Genomic DNA, 23,038 nt, shown 5'->3' with positions numbered 1-23,038 from the left:
TGTGTAAGAGTGGCCTTTGGGTATCCAAAACACAAAGGCCGCACATCCAACAAATAAGGTACGGCTGGGACAATTACAGTAATGATCGCATGCTTTGGCTCTCATACACACTTAGGCCTAATGTCCACGGGCAAAATTGAATTGTGGAATCCGCGCGGATGATCCGTAGTTCAGTATGACCATAGGCATGCATTAGGCATCCACGGGTAATTAGATACCTACAGCAAATCAATTTAAAATCAATGGAAGCCATCCGCAGGAAAGCAGGACATTTTAAAAAAAGCGCGGCCATCCATAGTGCATCTGCCATGCATAAGAAAGAAGATCCGGCCATGTCGAATGAGACCCACGCCGCGGCCAGACAGGTGAGTAAATGTATTTTTTGGCATCCTGTCTGCGGACCAGCTGGAATCCGCTGCGGGATTCTGTACTGGGAAACCGTACGTGCCCGTGGATTTTAACTCTTCTCCTGCACGCAGATCCGCATCCCATAGGGATGCATTGACCACCCGCGGGTAGATAAATACCCGCAGATGGTCAATAAAAGGGAATTTAAAAAAAATGGAGCATGAAAAAATCTGGACCATGCTCCATTTTCGTGTGGAATTTACTCACCCACTCCGGTTCTTCCCTTCGCTGCGGCTCCATCTTCTCTCCGTCGCGGCCGGAACTTTTTTCTTCGGGACGGCGCATGCACGGGGCACGTCACTGACGTGCCCTGCGCATCCGCCGGGCCGAAGAAAGAAGATCCGGCCGCGACGCAGAGAACATGACGCCGCGGCGAAGGGAAGATCCGGAGCGGGCGAGAGGTAAGTTAATTCTTATTTTCAGCGCTCATGTCCGCGGGGCAGGAGGGACCCGCTACGGATTCTCCATGGAGAATCCGTAGCGGGCCTGATTTTCCCCGTGGACATGAGGCCTCCATGGAGAATCCACATGCCCCGCGCATGCGCCGGCCTGAAGAAAAAAGATCCGGCCGCGACGGAGAGAAGATGGAGCCGCGGCGAAGGGAAGATCCGGAGCGCGTGAGTAAATTCTGAATTTTGTCTCCCGCGGATCCGGACGGCTTCCATAGGCTTCAATAGAAGCCCGCGGGAGCCGTCCCCGCGGGAGACCCGCACGAAAATGGAGCATGGTCCAGATTTTTTCATGCTCCAATTTTTTTAAAATCACTTTTATTGACCATCCGCGGATATTTATCTACCCGTGGGTGGTCAATGCATCCCTATGGGGTGCGGATCCGTGGGCAGGAGAAGAGTTAAAATCCGCTGCGGATTTTAATTCCTCTTTTGCCCGTGGACATGAGGCCTTAGGCCACTCACACACATCGCTTCTTTCAGCGTTTAACGCTGCGTTTCAGATGCAGCGCTAAACGCTGTAAAATGCCTCCATTGATTTTCAATTGTGTTTTTCATGCGCTGTTTGTTCTATTCAGACGTTTCAGTGTTTTAAATGCAATGTGTCACCCACTGAAATGAATGGGGAGCGTTTTCAGCACTGTCGACTATGCGTGCCAACGCAGCTGAAAACGCATGTATGAGGGTGACCTTTATATGTGCATGCAAATGCATAATTGTGGTTTGTACTAACTGCATAAAAATGCAAGCTTCTTAGTGCACAAAATGATCAAATTCATCTGGGCCCATCTGCCATGTCAAGGCAAACCTTAACGGATGGGCCCAGGTGAATTTGATCACTTTGTGCACTAAGAAGCCTGCATTTTTATGCAGTTAGTACAAACTAGAATTGTGCATTTTGATGCCAATATTAAATGTGTATGGGCGCTGCAGCATGGGCTTGGCACTAGTGTTCACATCTGTAGTACTATTCTCTCATGCAGGAGAATCCCCTACTTCACGTCTCTCTTACTGGTCTGACTGGGAGAAAAGGCCTGTGACTGGCCAGATAATGACCTCCTGTTTTATCTCACTACCATAGCTGAGAGAATCCTTTATCTTTTACCTCATTCAGATACACAGGCATAATCCGCTAATTATCTGGGCACACAAACGGACAAGTGTGATAAATGCAGAGTACGCGGCCGTCCACACTGGCATATGTTCGTCCGTGAAAAGCACACATTCTTGTCCAAAAGACATTGCAGTCAATGAAAAACGTAAGGCTGTATGTTACCATGAGCTTAACGTGTACGGTTTTTGTAAACATGGGTAAAAAAAAATGTTGAACTACAAAACATTATTAGAAAAAAAAAGTGAAAAACGTACATTTTTCTTCTAGAAACGTATACCACAGGTAGGATATTAAAGACTTAAACGTATGCTTAAAATACGTACATTTTACCTGTGTTTTTTTTTTTTCATGTCCGTTTCTCGCACATGCGAACCATACGTGAGGGTGCCAGTGTGGCCAGGCCCTTAAATTGTATCATATCGTGTAAGAAGAAAAGCTATGAAACCAGAGGAGGTTCACTAACACATGTAGCACACTGGCGTCATATATGTTACAGGATATCCAGCCTTGTCGTATTGTTAATCTCCATGGATCTAACCTGTCAAGATTTACTCCCAAGAGATCAGTGACGCCAGAGTTGTCTGGCAGCTGCAGATCTCCCTCTAAGGAAATTGCATGCATGTTAGGCCGACTGAATATATATATTATGGCTGAGCTGGCCTAATAGTAGTCAGTGGAGTGATCATCAGGCTTACAATGGCGGTGGCTGTAAAGGACCATCATTTTTTTCTTGCTTTCCTTGCACTAACTGTAGTAAATAAAATCCATGCTTTTACCTTGTTTTGTTATTAGGTAACATGGACCTGTTAATAACTTTTGGAACCTGTCATTTCTAGGTGCAAGTACTGGCAGTATGATGAGAACCTGCTCACATCCAGTGTGGTCATTGTTTTCCATAATGAAGGCTGGTCGACACTCATGAGGACTGTTCACAGTGTTATCAAGAGGACGCCTAGAAAATACCTGGCTGAGATTGTCATGATAGATGACTATAGTAACAAAGGTGAGTTTGGGGCCAAAGCGGTTGACACCGTGCAGGTCAGGAAAGCTGATGATAGACATGAGTTTGGCCAACAGTCCACTTATCTCTAGTGTCTGGCACCCTAGACCATCTCCTATCCAGCCCCTCTCTCCTCCCCAGAACAAACCTCTGATTTATGACCACATCTAAGATAAACTTAGTTTTGGTCATAAATCGCCTTACAAGCTCCTTCAGGAGAGAAGAGATCGTAGTTCTCTCAAAAGCCGCCTTTTGAGCGATAATCGTTGCGTCTAAACGTGCGGCCATCGTACACTGTTCGTACACTATTCATTCATCGCTCATTTCTAGCAGGCTAGAAATGAGCGATGAGCCTGATATCTCAGTGGGCGGTGCTGATAGCGCTGAGAACAAAGCAGCTGGTTGCATATACAAAACAGCTTTATTCTCAGAACTATCGCGGTGGTATGCCGCTCCGCCTGCATTAACTCTTTAGTAGCTCATTAGCAGCTTAGAATTATGCAAAGATGATCACTCAAACTGTCGTTTGAGTGAATTTTAAGCAATCATCGTTTCGTGTAAATGGGCCTTTAGACCACATTCACAATTGGTGGTGGAGGCACCATTTGGGGAGTATAACAGAAGCTGAATGGACCCCATTATAGTCGATGAGTCCATTTGTCAGCATTTGATTCAGTCATAGAACGGATCCGCTTGGGCTGAGATTCCTTCTTTTTGCTCCTATAACAGAGCAACAAAACCAAAACCTGGACTGTCAGGTGATCTCAGTGACGGGTTTGCTAGTGAATGGTATTCTGCAGCTAGCTATATACTTTGGTACATAAATGCTGAGGAAGTGGGGTTTTTTTTGTTTTTTTTTATAAAAACCTATTGTAAAAATATTCTTCAGCTAAAAATAAAAAAATATGCCCCCAAAGGTGTCCATACTTACTAAGGAATGGTTTACATCTTGTGGTTTGCTGGCCACATTGGCCAGATGTCAGACCGGACCTTTGATGTTACTCAGCAGCTGATAAGGAGGGGGACAAACTTTTTAAAGTTTTTTTTTTTCACTGGGCTTTATTCTGCCACAATGATTGCCTTTCCCAGAAGGTTGAGGCTTGTAGATGACAGCTTGTGTCTGTCCTTGCTGCACAGCACAGTCTCAACCACTGGAAGAGGTGAACTATTTGAACCATTCACTATCTCAGTCCAACCACACTTGGCATTTCGCTTGTGAAATTAATCCACTTGTCAATTTCTATTAAATCATCCTGTGAGGATTATGTAAATTCTCGTAGCTGCTAGGAATAAGCCATCAGATGCATTATTTCCTCAGTGCCGTGGCATCCGTGATGAAACACAATTAAGCGTTCGCCGTCTCACCCATATGCCAGTCGCTTTGCCTGTGACTGTTCCGTCAATAGGAATGGATACGACGCAGCATAGAAAGTTTGTTATTCTGATTAGGTCTGGTTATTTCTTCCAGAACATTTAAAGGGAAGGCTGGACTCGTATGTCAAGCAATGGAATGGGCTGGTAAAGGTATTTAGAAATGAACGCAGAGAGGGACTCATACAAGCAAGAAGCATTGGAGCCCAGAAAGCTAAAGTAGGACAAGTAAGTCGGAATATGTTGCTGTCATGTTCTAGATCGTCACAATTACATTGGAGAGCTGTATGCATGCACAGACCTATAGAGCCACACAAGCCTTGTTCTCAGCCAGGGCTGCTCTAAGGGACTTTGTTTCTGAGTCCTACTGGGAGAAACATTTAAAAGGAACTTGTCACATTGAAAACATGCCGACCAATCAGCAGGCAGCTTGTTATAGAGTAGGAGGAGCTGAGCAGATTGATATATAGTTTTTGGGGATAAAACGTTAGTATAACTTGTAATTCATTGATTTTAGTTCCCTAATTCTTGGCTTAGGTGTCCATTGGTCATTCCAATCTGACTGTTAGCTATCTCAGCATGTGCTATCCTATAAGGAAGACTGTCAGTCACTGATAAGACCACCCACTGGACTCGTAAGCCCACCATGAGCAGACATTAAACTGAATGCATTACAAGTTCTGCTGAATCTTTCCCCATAGAACTATATACAATCTGCTCAGCTCCTCCTGCTCTATAACATAATGCCTGCAGAATGTACTGCATTTTCAATGTGACAGGTCCCTTTAACACACTTCAGACTCTGTAGATTGGACACCGGAAAGGCAAAAGGTATACTTCCCCTTTAAAGAGGGCCAATCATTTTCTTTAATATTTTAAACTAAAACAAAGTTATAAAGTAAACCAATATTACAAAATAGAATTTACTAAAAAATATAAAATATTGCAAAATATCTGCTTCGACTTTATGCTGCTTATGGAAGTTAGGGCGCCTACCCACTTGCGATTTTTTTTTTTTTTTTTTTTTTTTTTTTTTCCTGTGATGTTTTGCGTTTTTTCTCAAGAGCAATTAGTATAGAATGTGTTCTTGTCCATCTGGGTTTTTTTTTCCGTTTCGTGGGGTTTTTTCACATAGGAACTGTCAGTTGCATATGTCTCCTTATTTTTCTCCTAATGCACCCATGATTGTCAATGGAGGGCTGCAAAAAACGCAGCGAAAAACCGCGCGAAAACGCAGCGTTTTTCACGCGCAAAAATCGGCAACGCAAGTGGGTAGGCGCCCTTACTCGACTCCCCACAGGAGTCACGTGTGAACTTCCAGCAGTGGAGCTTCCTATAATCCTACAGACTCCCATGACCCCCGGCGGCATAGAGGGTTAAGGTACTTTAACGCAGAATGCCTATCATTTGGATCCCCGCAATCTAGCGAGAATCTGAACGATCCATTCAGTGTAAATGCATGCAGCAACCGAATGACAAATGAGAAGTCTATGCATGCAGAAAATTTGTAATCTGAACGCTATTGCAAAATGGATTTTCAGCCTAAAATACATGCATTTAAAGGGAACCTGTCACATCCTAAAAGCACCATAAACTAAGTTAGGGTGCTCATAGGACAGGGAACATAGTCTGGGGGTATACTTCTACTTACCCAGCTTCCCATTTCCTCACTCTCACCCCTGGAAGTTGGTGCTGGGTCTGTGAGCGCACCTCTTCTTCAGTCATGTGTACTCCCATAGTGTGCATGCGCTGACAGATCAAGCGCTGACCTCTCTGGACTCCCACGCTCCCTGTCCTTTAAAAGCACCATAACTTGGTTCCTGTTAAGTAAAAAGCAATGCCCCCAGAGGTGTACCTAGCCTTTAAATATACTTTGCTAGTACGGTATGATTGTTATACATGCAAGTATACCAGAGCTGGCAGAATGTACCACACTCAGAGATGTCAAAGCTTTACTGGTCTTTGAAGTTAAATTGAAGTGAAATGACTGCAGGTTTCAAAGCAGATCCCCTCATCAAGCATCATAAATGTTTGACTTGCATGTAGTCAGCTGAAAGCACTACTTTTCCTTCTCGGTAGGCAATCAGTGTCGCCATATGGGTTGTAAGAGGATACATGTAGTGTCAGTACTAGGTTACCCTGCACTTCAGGACAAGAAATTAAAGCTAGAGTACATCATGTAGCCTTTCCAGACCCAAGGGTCTTTACCTCATTTGGGATAAATATAGTCTAAATATTTAGTTAATTTCATAGTCTACCAGTATTTTGTGTTGTTTTTGTTTGTTTGTTTGTTTTGTTTTTTTTCCTTGGGGGGGGGGGGGGCATTCAGGCATTTCTTATAGAATCTAAAATGAAGCACTATCTTTTTGATTTGCCTGTGTTTTATAGAAAAGATGGATACAAATTGGGGTAAAAATTCATCTTCCCTTGGTTATTTTCCCTTGTACTCTGATCTAGTTGGTATACCCAGTTCAATAAATCACAAGAAATAATCCTCTAATTCTCCCGAGTACAAAGATCCCAGATATGTAACTATTACTTAATGACTAAACAAAAACATACACAATGCCCCATAGATGCCAACAAACCTGACACCTATGGGGCATCTTTACATGTTGGTTGGGTGCAGATTTATTTTTTGGGGTGAAGTTCAAGACAGGAAGAAGGCAGCAAGTACACGAATGGAGCGGGCTTTTTGTGGGTTTGGGAAACCTCCGTTCTGTCTAATATGGGCACACTGGCATGGACAGTAGCATTTTGATAGGGCATTTATTCTATCCAGAAGACATGATAAATGTGTGTCCACACTGGATGGGAGGAGCTTTGGTCCTTTTGTTGAGCACTTTTAATTTTGGGAACCTGGTACTTACTAAAATGGCAAAAATGGTGTTAAATGTAACAAACACATAATTATTTCACTTCTTTGTCACATTAGCAAGGTCATAGAATCATAGAATGGTGGAGTTTGAAGGGACCTCCAGGGTCATCGGGTTCAACCCCCTGCTCAGTGCAGCATCACTAAAATCATCCATATCTGTCCAGTCTCTGTTTGAACACTTCCATTGAAGGAGAACTCTCCACTTCCTGTGGTAATCTGTTCCACTCATTGATCCCCCTCACTGTCTAATATCTAATTTGTGTCTCCTCCCTTTCAGTTTCATCCTATTGCTTCTAGTTTTTCATCGTGCAAATGAGAATAGGGCTGATTCCTCTGCACTGTGACAGCCCTTCAGATATTTGTAGATAGCTATTAAGTGTCCTCTCAGCCTTCTTTTTTGCAAGCTAAACATTCCTAGATCCTTTAGTTCCTCATAGGCCATGGTATGCTCTTCTCTGAACTTGCTCAGTTTTCTCAATGTCTTAAAGTGAGATTACCCAGAACTGGACGCAAGGCTTCAGCTGACATCTAACCAAGGAAGAGTAGAGGGGATAATCACCTCACGTGATCTAGACTCTATGCTTCTCTTAATACATCCCAGAATTGAGTTTTGTGTTTTTTGCTGCTGCATCACACTGTTATCTCCTGTTCAGTCTGTGATATATAATATATTTTAAAAAATTCCACTTTTCTTGCCCAGATGTAGGACTTTGTATTTTTCCCTATTGAATACCATTCTTAGTTGCGATCCATTGTTAAAGCTTATCTAGATCTTTTTGAATCTCTCTTTTCTAGTGTTAGCCATCCCTCCTAGCTTTGTGTTGTCAGAAAATTTGATGCATTTCCCCTCAATTCTCTCCTCCAGGTCATTTATAGAAATGTTGTACAACATTTCTATAAATGACCTGGAGGAGAGAATTGAGGGGAAATGCATCAAATTTGCCCTGTGGTACCCCACTTATGACATTCTTCTAATATCTGTGCAGCCGTTTATGACCACTTTTTTTTTTTAAGTACGAATCCACCTAACAGGTCAACTTATGGCGGCAAAAGCCTTCTCTGGGGAATTGCACTCGTCTATTAAAAGTAATCAGCCAACAAACTGCTAACTTAAACAGTCAGATTGTAGACTTGAAAGGGTTAACAAGGAAAATATTAATCAAACAATAAATTAAATGGTAATATTACATTTGAATTCTCATTTTATGCCAGCTTAAAGGGATTTTCCATGACATAAAGGGAACCTGTCACCACCGAACAGCATTGTAAACTAACTTATGATGCTATATTTTTCTATACTCACCCATTCCCAGGGTGCTCCCTTCTGAAGATTGTACGCAGTCTGAAAATCTGACTCTTCAGACTTCCAGTTTATGGGAGAGTACGCATGGCAGTCTGAAAAGAGTCAGATTTTCAGACACTGTGCAGACTTCACCAGTGGACACCGCTGGAGCAGGTGAGCATAAAAGAATACATCCCCCAATCATCTCCCCAAACGGCACCAAAGCTTAGTTTATGGTGGTGTTCGATGGAGACAGGTTCCCTTCAACTACTGATGACCTATCTTAAGGATCAGCAGGGTCTCACCACTCGTGAGCTAGGCAATCAGCTGTTATGATGGCAGTGGTCACTGTGGACAGAGCCAGAAGCTGACCGCTATATTCACATTGCAGCAGCCCGGGTTGATAATGAGCATTGAATTCAGTGGTAGCTGTGCCTCCATTACCAACCTGGGCCCTAACAGAGCTGTCAGTTTCCAGTTCTATCTGCTCTTACCGCAGGCGTAGTAACAGCTGATTGCTGAGGGTCCCGAGCGGCAGACTCCTATCAATCAACTATTGATGAACTATCTTGAGTGTAAAGACCCATTTACACGGGACGAATGTCGGGCAAACGATGCCCAACACCCATCCCTGCACATACTCGCTCCCGTGCTGCTGCACAGGAGCCGGTTTCGCTAGCTCTTTGACAGAGCGGCCAGCAGGGGGCCGCCTGGGTGGCTGGAGGAGATTTCTCTCCCCCGCCCCTTTCCATTCACCTAATACAGCGGATGTTCAGTATTGAACGGCTGCTGTTTACACTGAATGATCGTCGTTCAGCTCCTCATCCATCATTTATGCAGCCTAAACGAGGAAAGATGAGCTGAACGACGATCGTTCAGTGTAAATAGCAGTCGTTCAGTACTGAATGGCCGCTGTTAGAGTGAATGGATAGAGGTGGGGGAGAGCGAGGAGAGAAATCTCCTGCAGCCGCCCGCTGAGAGTCAACGATACTCGTTCCTGTGCAGCAGCATGGGAGCGAGTACATGCGGGGACAAGTGTCGGGCATCGTTTGCCCGACATTCGTCCAGTCTAATGGGCCTTTAGTCATCACTGGTTAAGTTTGGTAAGCTCCTTTAATCCTAGCACAATGAAGTGTTCTACATCTATAATTTTTCACCTATTCCAAGATCTTTGTTTGCTTTGAAAAGTCTGAATTTCAGGCTGATATATTTTACCTACCACGAAACATTCTAACAAAGCATCAGGAGAGGAGAAATTGGTGACGCTGATGATTGCCTACGATTGTAGAAGATGCTCGGCTATGAGAAGCGGTCTGTCTATATGAATCTTTCAGCCTCTAGATTGCTTTTATTCATCCACAGCAAACGGATCCTAAAAATGGTGAAGACCTTGAAAGCTGCATAACTACATTTTATTTGCATTAAAGGTTTCCAGAAAAGTGAAGCTGATTGAGCCGATGCTCATCTGACTATGATTTGGTAGACGAGGCAGCGATCTAGTTCTATAGTGGCAGACCAGAGGCAATCTATTCCGTTAGTCCATGAATCTGTACATACCGGACTACTATTCCCAGACTGTGATTTATTGTCAGCAGAATCCAACATTCAGTAAAAATAGATTTTCTGGACACATTTTTGCCAATTTAAACAAAGTATCACAAAAGTTATCCTCCTAATGGTTAATCACAAAATAACACAATTGCACGTTTTTGGAGCACAGAGGCCTATTTGTCAGGCAGGTTTACAAGGGGAGAAAGCCTGAGAGAATTCTACTTAGTGAATTGATACAACTGTATCCAAACATCAGTCGGCTCTTACTTGTTGGGTGTTTTTTCTTGAATGTTTTTCTTTTGTCACCAGTGCATTAACGTCATCTTCTAATCTGTAATGTCATATTGATCTCTTGTAGGTTTTAATATATCTAGATGCACACTGTGAAGTGGGAATTAATTGGTATGCTCCTTTAATAGCGCCCATAGCCAAAGACAGGTAAAGTATGCTCTCTATGTACTCTAACATAAAATATTCACTGCACTTACTGGACAATGCACACGACCTTCAAATGTTACACATTAAAACCGCATTAACTTGCCTTTTTCAGTGGGATTGACTGACAATTCAGTGTGTATAGGGATAGTCTGACAGTCCTAACAGCAGAAGTTGGGGAACAGAAGGAGTAGACGTGCTGGATTTAACCATACCTGCCTCTATGTTCCCCTGGGAGATGAGAGGTGGCTTTCAATGGCTTATTCACCTTTCTTCATTGTTCTAGTGCTTAGCCCACAGTACACTGCCATGCTGGCCAATTATACCACCTGATTGACAGCTAGTCCAGGCGAATGCCTTTCTAAAGTTCTGCTCAATCTTCTAATGTCCTTTGGCAGGTAATTGGGTCAGCCTTATGGGTCAGGAGTCCAGCATGATTATCATGCCTACTCTTAAATCTTTGATGTACATCTATCTATAGCACACTGCTATTTTCACCTGGAGATTTAGGAAATTGGAAAATCCTTAGTTACAGAGTCTTAAGACGAATTGTCAGAACGTGTAATATATACAGGTGAAATCAAAGTCATTAACCCCTCATTGCAAATTAAGTTTATTTGCCGAATTTCCAAACTTTCAGCTGTTTGCAAAAAAAACAACAATCGAACAAGAACAATTGAAATATCCGAACACAACTAATACAACAAATTGGTTTCTACAAATTCAACAGAAATGTCACTTTTAACCCCTTAATACTCCATGGCATACAGTTGCATTATGGAGGCTCGGGGTTTGTATGGAGGGTGATCGGGGGTCAATCCTGTTACATGTAATGCAGGTGCCCAAAGTATCTTACAGCTGACAGCTGCGATCAGCATTCATGCTGATTGCAGCTGTTAACCCTTTAACCCCTTCCCGCTCCAGGACGTACTGTTACGTCCTGGGAGCCTGGTACTTCCCGCAACAGGACGTACCGGTACGTCCTGGGGATAGCGCGGGATCACATAAGATCCCGTGCTATCCCGCAGCGGGAGCCGGCTGTCACTCACAGCCGGCGTCCCGCTGCAACAGGGGCATCAGAGATGCGCCCCCCGCTGTTAACCCCTTCCCTGCCGCGATCTAAGTAGATCGTGGCAGGGAAAGAGTTCACAGAGGGATCGTGATCCTTCTGTGTCTCCGGCCGGCTTTCGCGATGTCATCGCAAGAGCCCGGCCTGTCGCCATGGCAACAGGACGCCAGACACTGGCGTCCTGTATTGCCTGTGCCTATAATCGCTGTATAGGCGATAAGGCATGGGAGAGCAGTAGCTCTGCCATGCCTTATCACAGCGATCATAGGCATACTGCTGCAAGTCCCTCAGAGGGACTCAAATAGTGTAAAAAAAAGAAAAAAAAATGTAAAAAAAAAACCCCTTTTTTTTATGCTTTTTCTAATATTAGCATAAAAAAGGGGGAAAAAATGAAAACCCCACATATTTGGTATTGACGCGTCCGTAATGACGTGTACAAAAAGTTGAACACACTTTTCATTTTGTACGACAAGCGTAAAAAAAAAGCTAAACAGAGGCAAAATGCTAATTTTTAGCATTTTGCCTCCCAAAAAGTGCAATAAAAGTGATCAAAAAAGCCGTACATTCACCAAAATGGTACCAATAAAATCTACAGCTCGCCTCGCAAAAAATAAGCCCTCATAGAGCTCCGTACATATAAAAAAAAAAAGTTACAGGACTTTGAATGCAGCTATAGAGAAAAAAAAAAGATTTCCAAAAAAAAGGGGGTTTTATTGCAAAAAAGTGTAAAAACCTAAAAAAATATAACAATTTTGGTATCGTTGTAACCGTACCGACCCGCAGAAAAAATTTTGTGTGTCATTTATGCTGCATGATTAACGCTGTAAGAAAAAGAAATCTATGGCAGAATTGATGCGGTTTATCTCCATGTTATCATAAAAAATTTTACGATATTGTCTACGTACCCAAAAGTGGCACCGATAAAAACTACAGCTCGCCACGCAAAAAACAAGCCCTTATACGGCCGCGTCCACGGAAAAATAAAAACGTTATGGCTTTTGAAAAATGGAGATGGAAAAATACGAAAAAATCACTTGGTCCTCAACGCCAAAATAGGCCATGTCATTAAGGGGTTAAATGGCGCTGTGAACTCTCACAGCAACATTCAAATGCTCCGATCGAGGGTCCTATATGTCTCTGCGCAAGGAGATCGTGGGGTGCCGTTTGGTTGCCATGTCAGCCAGGGGCACTCTAAAAGCCCTCAGGGCTGCCATTGCCAATTGCCTATTAAGCCATGCCTGTGCTGTCATTTGATGGTGCAGCAGTCTGTTAATTTAATGTTTCTGTGATGTGATTGAATTTATAATGGAGGTGAGGACAAAGCTTTAGTTTTGCCCCTTCTGTTCTAAAAGGAAAGCAGTGACCCTATAGATCGCTATGGGCTCTTCCTCCACTTTTTGCAGGTTTGTTTCCACGATTCTTTCTTGCCCTGCAGTATCCGCTACGCCGATGACGTCACTAGCGAATGCCGGCGATATTATTCTGAGATAAGGCTTCTCTAGTGCTGCATTCTGGCCGCCTGATACAAAGCGAGCTTTCTGACCGCACACACAACGCCTTGATGGAGAATAGATTTAAATGAAAATCAAATCAAACTTGAAGATGAAAATAGTCCCTGAATAGTAGCTGCTGCCCTTCTGTTAGAGCTCGGAAATTTCATTTTGCCTTTTTGCAAGCAAAATTTGATTACGGTTGCAGTGTGGGCTGTAGATTTCTTGGAAAAGGTTCTATTTCTATGGATGTGCTCTGATTACTTTTGCTTTCTCCTATTTATGGGTGAACGTGCATTCATTGCTCAAATTTGTATAGAAGTTAATTTCCCTGCACAGTTATAACATTTGATTAAATGAAAGTCCTTTTAAGCTGCTGGGTTTTTTTCCGACACCGATGTTGTGCTGTAGGAACTGCATTGCATTGTTAGCTTACCTCCTGAAGTATGCCTTACATTTACACATGGAAGCAGGGCGCCATTTGTGGCTACGCAGGTGTTACTAATGGGGTGTTGGAATCTACTGGTCTACCAAATGCATTTAGAGTCCTCAGCCAAGTCATAATGTGGCCATAAACCTTCAACAACTGTCAGCCTACAGATGTTCCTTCTGATCCACCAATAGACATGCATGCTTGGTTTGAATGTGCATGAGTTCTCAATAGGCTCAGATGAGTAATGCCTCATGTGGCGCAGACTGTTAAGCCAGTAGAAATGTAGTCCTGAGCTCTTGCTCACGACCTGAAGGTTGCAGGTTCAATCCACGTGTGGTTCAGGTAGCCAGGTCAGCCTTCCATCCTTCCAAGATCGGTAAAATGAGTACCCAGCTTGGTGGGGGGGTAATAAATTACCAGAGCGCTGCGGAATTAGTTGGCGCTATACAAATAACAAGATTTTATTTATTTTTAATGCGAATGAGAGGCAGCAGTTGGCACTCCTGGAATCAGATCGCATATCCTGGGTGCCATGATGATAGGAGTTTGGGGGACATGATGCTGCAGTCTCCGTTTAGCCACAGCAGTCATGTGCTTCTGCCCAGCTGTCTACACAGAAACTGGGGCAGTATGAGCCGCTCAGCTCCACTTCAGGAGAGGCAACTTATGATTTATTTGTTTAGTTTATAGCGGGCCCGACTGCAGGAAAAGCTTTTACAGTCATGATAAAAACCCCTTTAAGGTCTGCATACACATACAGCAGTTGTCAGCTATACCTAATGACCCTCCTATACACATGCATGCTATGTTCAGATGAAACTGCATGTGTTTTCAGTAGAAAGAGAGGTATATGCTGCTGCCAGACACCCCTGATGGCGGCTTATATCACTTGGGAACTACAGGATCAGGCATGATAAATTTAACAAGCCTGATTCTTATCAATGTTACAATCACAGATGGAAAGTTTCATTCGATTCCAACAACTTCTAATGGGTGCTTGATTTTTTTTTTTTCTTTTGTCAATGAGTGTACTAAGGATTACTATGATGGCTGGCCCAAGGAGCTTCACTGGGCCCCCAACTGCCACGGTAAACCCTCAGCTCCATGTGCTCGTAGCGGTGGGTAAAGAGGTGACGGTGGGAGCCTCCCCCTCTGTCTAACTGCTCAGATGCTGCTTGCACTAATGACTGCGGTATGGAAGGGATTAAAAAATCTTTGTTTTCTACCTGAGGCTATTGTGGGTGGGTGTCTGCTGTATAACACAGCCAGCACCCGCTCTGCTCCGGAGTCCTTTTCATACAGTTCCTGCACACATCCACTGTAAATATACTGCATTTGTTGCTGAGGGGTTAATGCATAAGATTGGGCTAATTTGCAAAACTGTCAAACCATAGTGGCCATTTCTCTGTTTTTAACCCTTTGCAATCCAACTTTAAATTCAGGGTTTCCTAGGGGGCTTTCTCGTTCTGTCTTTATACAATGGCGCCATCTGCTGGCTAGAGCCAGTATTCTCGTATGGGACATGCTGGAGAGGCCCCCCGACATCATAGTGGCCAGTAATATACAGTAAGAATACCCTGCCGGATATCTTCTGACATTGGAGGTGTACAGCCTTCAATCAGAATGTCTTCAGATGTCAGACAGTGGATTGGAAAGGGTTAAAAATACAACAGTGATTTTGTCTGTAAAATCATAACTATGTTTTTCCTGATATTTTTTTTCCAGATCTCAAGATGTTTGCTTGTATTTGCATATAACACATGGCCTATATAATAATTACAGTGTCCGTGTTTGATATTTTTGTTTCTCAGTAGTATTTGATATTGTCTAACGATACTTTTTTGCACTTTTATATCACTAATTTTGCGTGTCTTTTCTTGTTGTGAATTTGCTTTCCTTCCTGGAATCCTGGCAGAACTGCTTGTACTGTTCCGCTAATAGATTACATTGATGGCAATGTTTATACCATTGAGCCACAGCAAGGTGGGGATAGCGATGGTTTTGCTCGAGGGGCCTGGGACTGGAGTATGTTATGGAAACGCATTCCATTAAGCGACAGAGAAAAGGCCAAAAGAAAGCATAGAACTGAGCCTTATTGGTAAAGAATGTGATTTTTATCTTTCGTGTTCATGTTTGTCTAAATATATTTATTTTCTGTTTTTGTCCCTTTTTTTTTCGGTTCTCCACCATTGTTTATCTGTTCGTATGTTTGTCCTTCGTGTCAATCCTTCATCCTGCATCTCCACCACTCCGCAGAACCGCATGCACTGTACCTCTGATAGATGTCATAGATGGCAACAATTATCATATGATACCACAAGGGGGAGGTGATGAAGATGGGTTTGCTAGAGGAGCATGGGATTGGAGTATGCTTTGGAAGCGGGTGCCTTTGACCAAAAAAGAAAAGGATATGAGAAAAACAAAAACTGAGGCTTATCGGTAATCACTAAACAGCTTGCAGGTTTCTTTCCATACAATGTACTGATAAACTAAGTTACAGCATATCTCACTCCATCTCTATCGGCCTTCTTGTACAGTCCCACTTAGCCATCCGCCTTCTATTACTATGCTTGTATTCCGAAATCATTATGTTACTGTGTGTCTACATTATGTTTGATGTTATTATTGCTGATGATTTTACTGTCCATAAAACAAAATTGGATTGTCCAGTAGAAAACAACAATCTACAGATATGTTCCTCAGGTGCCCTCTTGTTTGAAGCATTCCCAAAGGTTTATCACCCACTTTGAAAACTGACCCTTGAACATTTTTTTTCTGCAAAAAGCTATATCGTGTATAGTCAGCAGTAGGTGAAAATCACTTCTGCCCACCAACTGGTTTGGACACAACAGTGCATCTGGTGCCCATGGTGTATACTAAAGGCTGAATAGAAAACTTCACACAAGGGAGCAACCTTAGAATTTGAATTGGCAGGCCTTTTTAATTTTTGGGTAAATGTTCATCAAAGTGGAAATGTGCCTGAGATCACCTATCATACATGTGAGGATAGCATTGGTTGATGAAAAGTTTAAACCAGTTTGATGTCACCTGGCGATTTTCATTATTTGAAATTTCAGATGTGAATAATTTTGGACAGGGCGCCATAGAAATACAGATCAGGAGATTTGGTATGCCTTCCTGAAGAGGTGCGTCTTTAAGGCGCATCTGAAGTTCCGTGCATTGGGGATTGTTCCGATGTTTTAGGGTAGTGCGTTCCAGAGGACCAGTGCTGATCTAGAGAAACCCTGGAGACAAGCATGTGAGGATCGAGTCAGAGGGACATTTAATCTAAATGTGTTGGCTGATCGGAGTGTGCGGCCTGGGTGATGTAAGGATAGGAGGGAGGCGATAGAGAAGAGAGGACCAAGTCCTGGGGTCCCCAACAGCAAGAGGAGTGGAGAAGAGGTAGAGCCAGCGAAGGAGACTCTGAAAGAGCAGTCAGAGTGGCAGGAGGAGAACCAGAAAAGAGCAATGTCCTTTAGGCCAACAGAGCGGAGCATAGTGAGAAGGAGGTCATGGTTGACAGTGTCAAATACAGCAGAGAGGTCAAGGAGGACTAGTCGCCCCTTGACTTCACCATCATCAGGTCATTTGATACTTTTGTGAGGGCGGTTTTGGTCAAGTGTAGGGGGCGGAAGCCAGACTGGAGAGGGTCAAGGACAGAGTTTTCGTAGAGAAAGAGTGTGAGGCAGAAGTAGAACAGGCGTTCTAATAATTTGGAGACAAAGGGGAAGTTTGAGACTGGTCGGTAATTGGCAGCGTCGGTTGGCTTAAGAGTCGTTTTGTGCAGGGTTTTTTGTTTGTTTTTTTTAAGCAGAGGGGATATGATGGAGTGTTTGAATGAGGAGGAGAAAATGCCAGAGGTCAGGGAGAGGTTGCAGATGGTGGTGGGGTGGGTAATGACAGCTGGGGAAAGGGACCGGAGGAGGTGTGAGGGAAGAGGGTTGCTAGTGCAGGTGGTGTGGCGGAGTCTGGAGACTTCTTCCTGTTATTGGTTCTAGTACAGATAGTGGGTGATAGATACAGTGCTAAAGACATTGAGATCGGGGCTAGCCATGCAGTTTTTGGAGATTTCTTTTCAAATGTTATCGATTTTCTCTTTGTAATGGACCGCTAGTTCTCCAGCACTGAGATCCGTCACTGGGGCCTGTTCTTTGGGGCTGAGATGGGAGTGAAATGTGTTTCAAAAGTTTTAACATCTCCTCATCCTAATTATCTGCTGTCTATCACTCTGTATAGATTATACATGAATGATCCATTATGTAAGTTGTGTATATTTTACATTGTTTATTATGTATTTTTGGAATCTTTATTGGCGATCTGTATGGAATTTATAATGCATATGCTAATTAATATATGCAGAAATATCTGGCTAAGTGGGACTGGATTTTTCTCTTTACTGACAAAGTTACTAGCAGTGAATTGTCCTAAGCATAAACTGCCAGTTCTCTTTGCCAGTCATGGGCTGTTAGCTTGTTTTCTGTGTGCACAGAACTCTTAACCTCCCCTTGTAATGTTCACATTGTGGTGAGCAGCTCTACTGCTGCTGGTTTACCTCCTAACACAATAAAACTTCACTTCCTTTCATCTCTTCACTAACCCTGCATATCTGGTACCTATATGATAAGTACACCAAGCTGTTTGTTCCATTTTACTCTGGAGATGAGCGTCACTGCCACTCGAGAAAAAGGGGAGATACATAGATGATTAACTACAAACCTTGCAAGTGTCAGACGAGGTCAATCCCGCAAGTGCAGAATCCTCAGCCATCCATTTAGCATTGAATCCTAATTCTTGCTTTGACAGGTATCATAGGCTTATTGTATGTTAACGACTTATAAAGTAATGTTAGAAGATATGAGAACACCTTAATGTATACGGCTAGATTTAGTTTATTGGAAGGAGCAGAATCAAAAACTGAAAGGCCCAGAATTGGTCATTATGAACCTGTATTCCATGCCACATGTAATACCCATTACATTTCACTAGTAGGGTTACCAGGAAATGATACAGGTGTGATTGTCTTACATTTCGTTCAATGTCACATATCATGTAGTGTAATTGCATTAAAGGAGTTTTCCAGGACTATAAAATTGAAGAACTCTTCATAAGAGTTGGTTCAACCAGGACCTCCCCTTTGTGTAATGGCTTGCAGCTCTATCCTCCACAACTGTCTTTGCTTCTTAGGAATTTTCTCCACCTTCTTGCTTTAATTATACTTGATATTGATAGTTGTCTTGATTTTTATATTTTTTTTCATTATTGTAACGCTGTACAAAAGCTTATTCAATGCATTTGTTATTTAGGTCTCCTGCCATGGCCGGAGGATTGTTTGCTATCGAGAGAGATTACTTCTTTGAGTTGGGTCTTTATGACCCAGGTCTTCAAATCTGGGGAGGAGAGAACTTTGAAATTTCCTACAAGGTACTGTAGATAAAAGGAGCTTAATTTATGGATATGTATGAAAACTTGAATTTACTGGTATAGAAAATATATCCTAGTGAGAAACCTCTGTATTGATATCAAATGAGTACCGTTTCTCATCGTAAAACCATAAAGGAACCAGGAGGGCAAGAGGATATGTTACCTGCAGTTGGTCTTCTCTGCCGTCCCTTTGATCCTCTGGATTTGGGCTTCTCTCTTCTCTGTTCCAGATAGAAACCTTTGGTGGCTAACTACCTAATACACACCGTGCACTGCTCTCTGATTGGCTGATCACGCGAGCAGCCTTGGCCAATTACAGAGCAGGTACATTATATTGGTAGTGTAACATTAGAAATGCATTGTTGGGGTTGGGCCAAACACAGGACCAGGAAACAGCAGATCAGAGGGCTGAGGGAGTAGAACAACTGCAGGTAATGTACCCTTGGACCTACGGTGCCAGGGCAGAATTTTGTCCTGAAAATAGAGGAACATTTTAAGAGTTGTCTGGTTTAAGCCTGAAACTGGGCAGTGGTGTTAATTGCATAATTCAGGCAACCGTTACATGTTGGATCCCTGGTATCAGTATTTTTTGTAGAAGGTGTTGGATAGTTTGCCTGTTCTAATAACATAGGTGTAACTAATAGTCTGTGCACTGGCACCCTATACAAACTTGATCCATGTTCAAATCTAATACTAAGCAGGCACCCCTCATGTTTAGTAGGTGTGTGAGTGGCTGCTCATCTGTATTTTGCATCGGTGCAGCCTCCCCCATATAGCATGAAGCCAATGATTGACTGCAGCAGTCACATATTGTCAGTGTGACATCACCGCTGCATCCAGGTAGACGAAGCCTGGCTGGGAAAACGAGAGCAACAGCGAGAGAGAAGATGTAGCGGGTTAATGTTGCTTGTTTTATCCAATTGGCCAATGTTGCTTGATTATTTGAAATCAGACAACCCCTTTAAGGCCGTAGCCATCAAAATTAGATAAAACAAGGATGCACACAGATGCTGACTTATGATGTTTAGTGTGAAACGGTCAAACTGTTAAGCCACTCTCAAGCAGGAGTTTGACATGCCCGCTAAAAACGCTGTACTGAGCCTCCATTGATTTCAATGGGGCTTCTCAGACAGGTCTATTAGCATGGCGTTTTTAACGCCTGAGTTTTCAACCGCTGTCTATTCTGTTCGTTTCAGCGACTGTTAACGCAACACATTACGCATTCCAATGATGGGGTGCGTTAAGAACGCTGTTAAACGCCTTTGAAAATGCCATTCGAAAACGCTGTAAAGTGCTGCGTTTGCAAAAACCCTGCATTTTTAAAGGCCTGTGTGAGACTGGCCATACCGTGTTGCATATATACAGTACAGTATATATAAAATCAGATTCTGCGGGTGATTTTCTTCACTGGCCTTAACTGACCCCTGAAGACCGAAAGTTTGGTTGGTCTCGTTGCGTGACAGTTTGCTCCAGTGTGACTACTTCTCTTTTCACACATTGATTAGTCAGAGCGGCAGCTAAGGGTCCTCTAACATGGGACCATATCATCCCAACAAATATCGCTTCTGGGCTTTCACGCCTTAGCGATAACCGTTCAGTGAATGGAGCGGGTCGGAGATCGCTTCTGGCCGCCTGCCCTCATTCACCGTAAACGATCAGTTATGAACAATGATCGGCTGATCGGCATTTGACTTTTATGCCTGCCTAAAATGAACGACTGACAATAAGAAAAGGAATAACTGTTGGTCATTGAGCGGTGGCAGGGTTCACAACGATTACCCCCCAGCAATAAACTGAATGAACCATTCCATGTATAAAATCCCTAACTGGTGGAAAAAATACTTCTCTAAACTCTTTGTTATTGCCGAGCATCCGAAAAATGTTGTAGCTGTGCGATGTCATTGTAATGTGCGTAGGCATGTTTACGTTGATGATGTTTCCCCTGCAGGAATTATAATTGTTGCCATCTCTTTCACATACTACTCAGCCTTGTTTTAAGACCAAATCATTTGCTTTTTGTTCTGTTTTAAAAAACAGGATTCTTCAACTGCTGGTAGTTGTAAGTTGTAATTAGTTAACAATAGCACCCTTCCTGTATGCAAATTAGAGCAAGCTGTTCTATTGTCTGCATCCCCACAGCACACAAGGGACATGTAACAGAACTCTATAGCAGGGAGCCAGTGAGAATGCAAAAGCAGAGTCCTCATTTACACCTTTCATGTCAGATTGTTGTTTGTGCAGCTCCAGGAAATCTATTACTTCATACAGGGACACGTGCAGTGCGACTTTTTTTTTTTTTTTTTTTCCAAATTCTGCGCTGTGTGAAGGGGCAGTGTTTCAATACGCTGCCCTTCAAGGGCTGTGTATAAAACGCAGAAAAATACGGCACACTGCGATTTATTTCTCCTGCGTTTTCTGCGCAGTGTCCCCTCGTACTCCAATGCAGGTGTGAATGAAGAATGAAATTCCATTGCCTTCATTCACCTTATTTACGCACGGGAAATATGCGTGCTTAATACGCGGTGACAGTACGCCCGTGTGAATGAGCCCGTAGACCTTACTCTACGGTAAATAAACACACAACTCTGCAGCGATTAGTTACTTTGTATGTCTTCCTAGCAGATGAATGATACAGGGCTCCCAATCCTCTGCATACATACAGAATTAAATAAGACAACTTTCAGCACAGAATTTTGGGCCTAAAAACAGCATGATGATCAAAGGGCAAGATTCACTTTAAAAGGTTAAAAATGTCAATCAACCTCCAGCGCTTAAAATACTGAGGAAAAACGTTTGGTTTTTTTACTTGTTGTTTTTAAAGGAGGTTATCATTATAAAACAAAACTCCTCTTGCCGAACATGCTCGCCCCACTATCTTACCTAACTCCCCCATACTCATGCAGTACATGTGTGTGTTCTGGACAGCGAAAGGAGAAACGGACACCTCTGGCCTTGGCTTATCTGCCCAAGAACAAAAGCATTGGGCACTTGAGATCTCCTTTTTCTATGCTACTAAATAGAGTTGGTGCAGACCTCGCCAGCTGTGCCCCCCACTCCATTCGCTTAAACTGCGCTCCTATCTGTTAAGGTCCAGTACAGTCTTAATAGACACGATGATTATCTTTTGAGCAATAATCGTTGTGTCATTTACAGTGCAAGATGATCGCTCAAATGTTGAGCAATCATCTTGCGCTCTGAGCGGAGGATGCGGAAGACAAGCGGGGTGTACCCACTTGTCTTCTGCATCCAGCTGTTCCCCCCGCTCGGAGCGCCCGGCTTTTGTACAGCTGAGCGCTCTGAGCGGAGGATGCAGAAGACAAGCGGGGCGTTCCCACTTGTCCTCTGCATCCAGCTGTTCTCTGCTCGGAGCTCCCAGCTGTTATACAGCTGAGCTCACCAAACGGGGTATGGAGAACACAGCTGGACCACTGTGTTCTTCATACCTAGCCTGTATTCAGGAAGTGGGATACAGCTGAAACAATAGTATCAGCTGTATCCCGCTGTGAATCTTTGATGAGGCTCATCGTTGTCTTTCAGCATGCTGAAAGACGACGATGAGCGACGGGAGAACGAAAACTGCACAATGTTAGTGCAGTTACACACAACGATTATCGCTCAAAAGACGGCTTTTGAGCGATAATCGTTGTCTAAATGGGCCTTTAGGGTGCTTTTAGACCTGATGATCTGTCGTTTGAATGAGCGAACGATGTCAGAGATTGTTCATATGGGGAGATATATCATTGGCATGTTCAAACGAGAAGTCGTTCAGTTGAATGCATTCACTGTATAAGTGACTGACAAAGACTGAGCGATCGGTATTTAAACCAAATGATTAGTAAACAAACCAACAATGAGTTTTATGCTGCATAAAAACAAACGACTTAAAGGGGTTGTCTCGCGAAAGCAAGTGAGGTTCAGCACTTCTGTATGGCCATATTAATGCACTTTGTAATATACATCGTGCATTAAATATGAGCCATACAGAAGTTATTCACTTACTTTCCCTGCGCTGGCGTCCCCGTCTCCATGGCTCCGTCTAACTTCAGCGTCTAATCGCCCGATTAGATGCGCTTGCGCAAAAGGGTCTTCTGCCTTCGGCTCGGTCTGGCACGAGCGGCGTTGTGGCTCCGCCCC

General features: G+C 43.3%; 1 protein-coding gene across 2 annotated transcripts in view; it reads left to right on the top strand.

The window, feature by feature from the left end:
- The window catches only part of GALNT7 (polypeptide N-acetylgalactosaminyltransferase 7), a 129,592-nt gene that overhangs the window by 91,885 nt on the left and 14,669 nt on the right, over positions 1-23,038 (top strand). The window contains exons 3-7 of one of the 2 annotated variants that reach the window (XM_066573528.1): positions 2,808-2,974; positions 4,440-4,570; positions 10,412-10,491; positions 15,396-15,578; positions 18,787-18,904. In XM_066573528.1, the coding sequence (XP_066429625.1) occupies positions 2,808-2,974; positions 4,440-4,570; positions 10,412-10,491; positions 15,396-15,578; positions 18,787-18,904 (679 nt within the window). Of the gene's footprint in view, positions 1-2,807; positions 2,975-4,439; positions 4,571-10,411; positions 10,492-15,395; positions 15,579-15,736; positions 15,920-18,786; positions 18,905-23,038 lie in introns of both variants that reach the window. The other variant, XM_066573527.1, reaches the window with a different exon arrangement.

The sequence above is a fragment of the Eleutherodactylus coqui genome, chromosome 7, assembly GCF_035609145.1.
Source record: "Eleutherodactylus coqui strain aEleCoq1 chromosome 7, aEleCoq1.hap1, whole genome shotgun sequence".
Classification (NCBI taxonomy): Eukaryota; Metazoa; Chordata; class Amphibia; order Anura; family Eleutherodactylidae; genus Eleutherodactylus; species Eleutherodactylus coqui.
The sequence above is the reverse complement of the archived record's forward strand: the minus strand, read 5'-3'. Positions and strand labels throughout refer to the sequence as shown.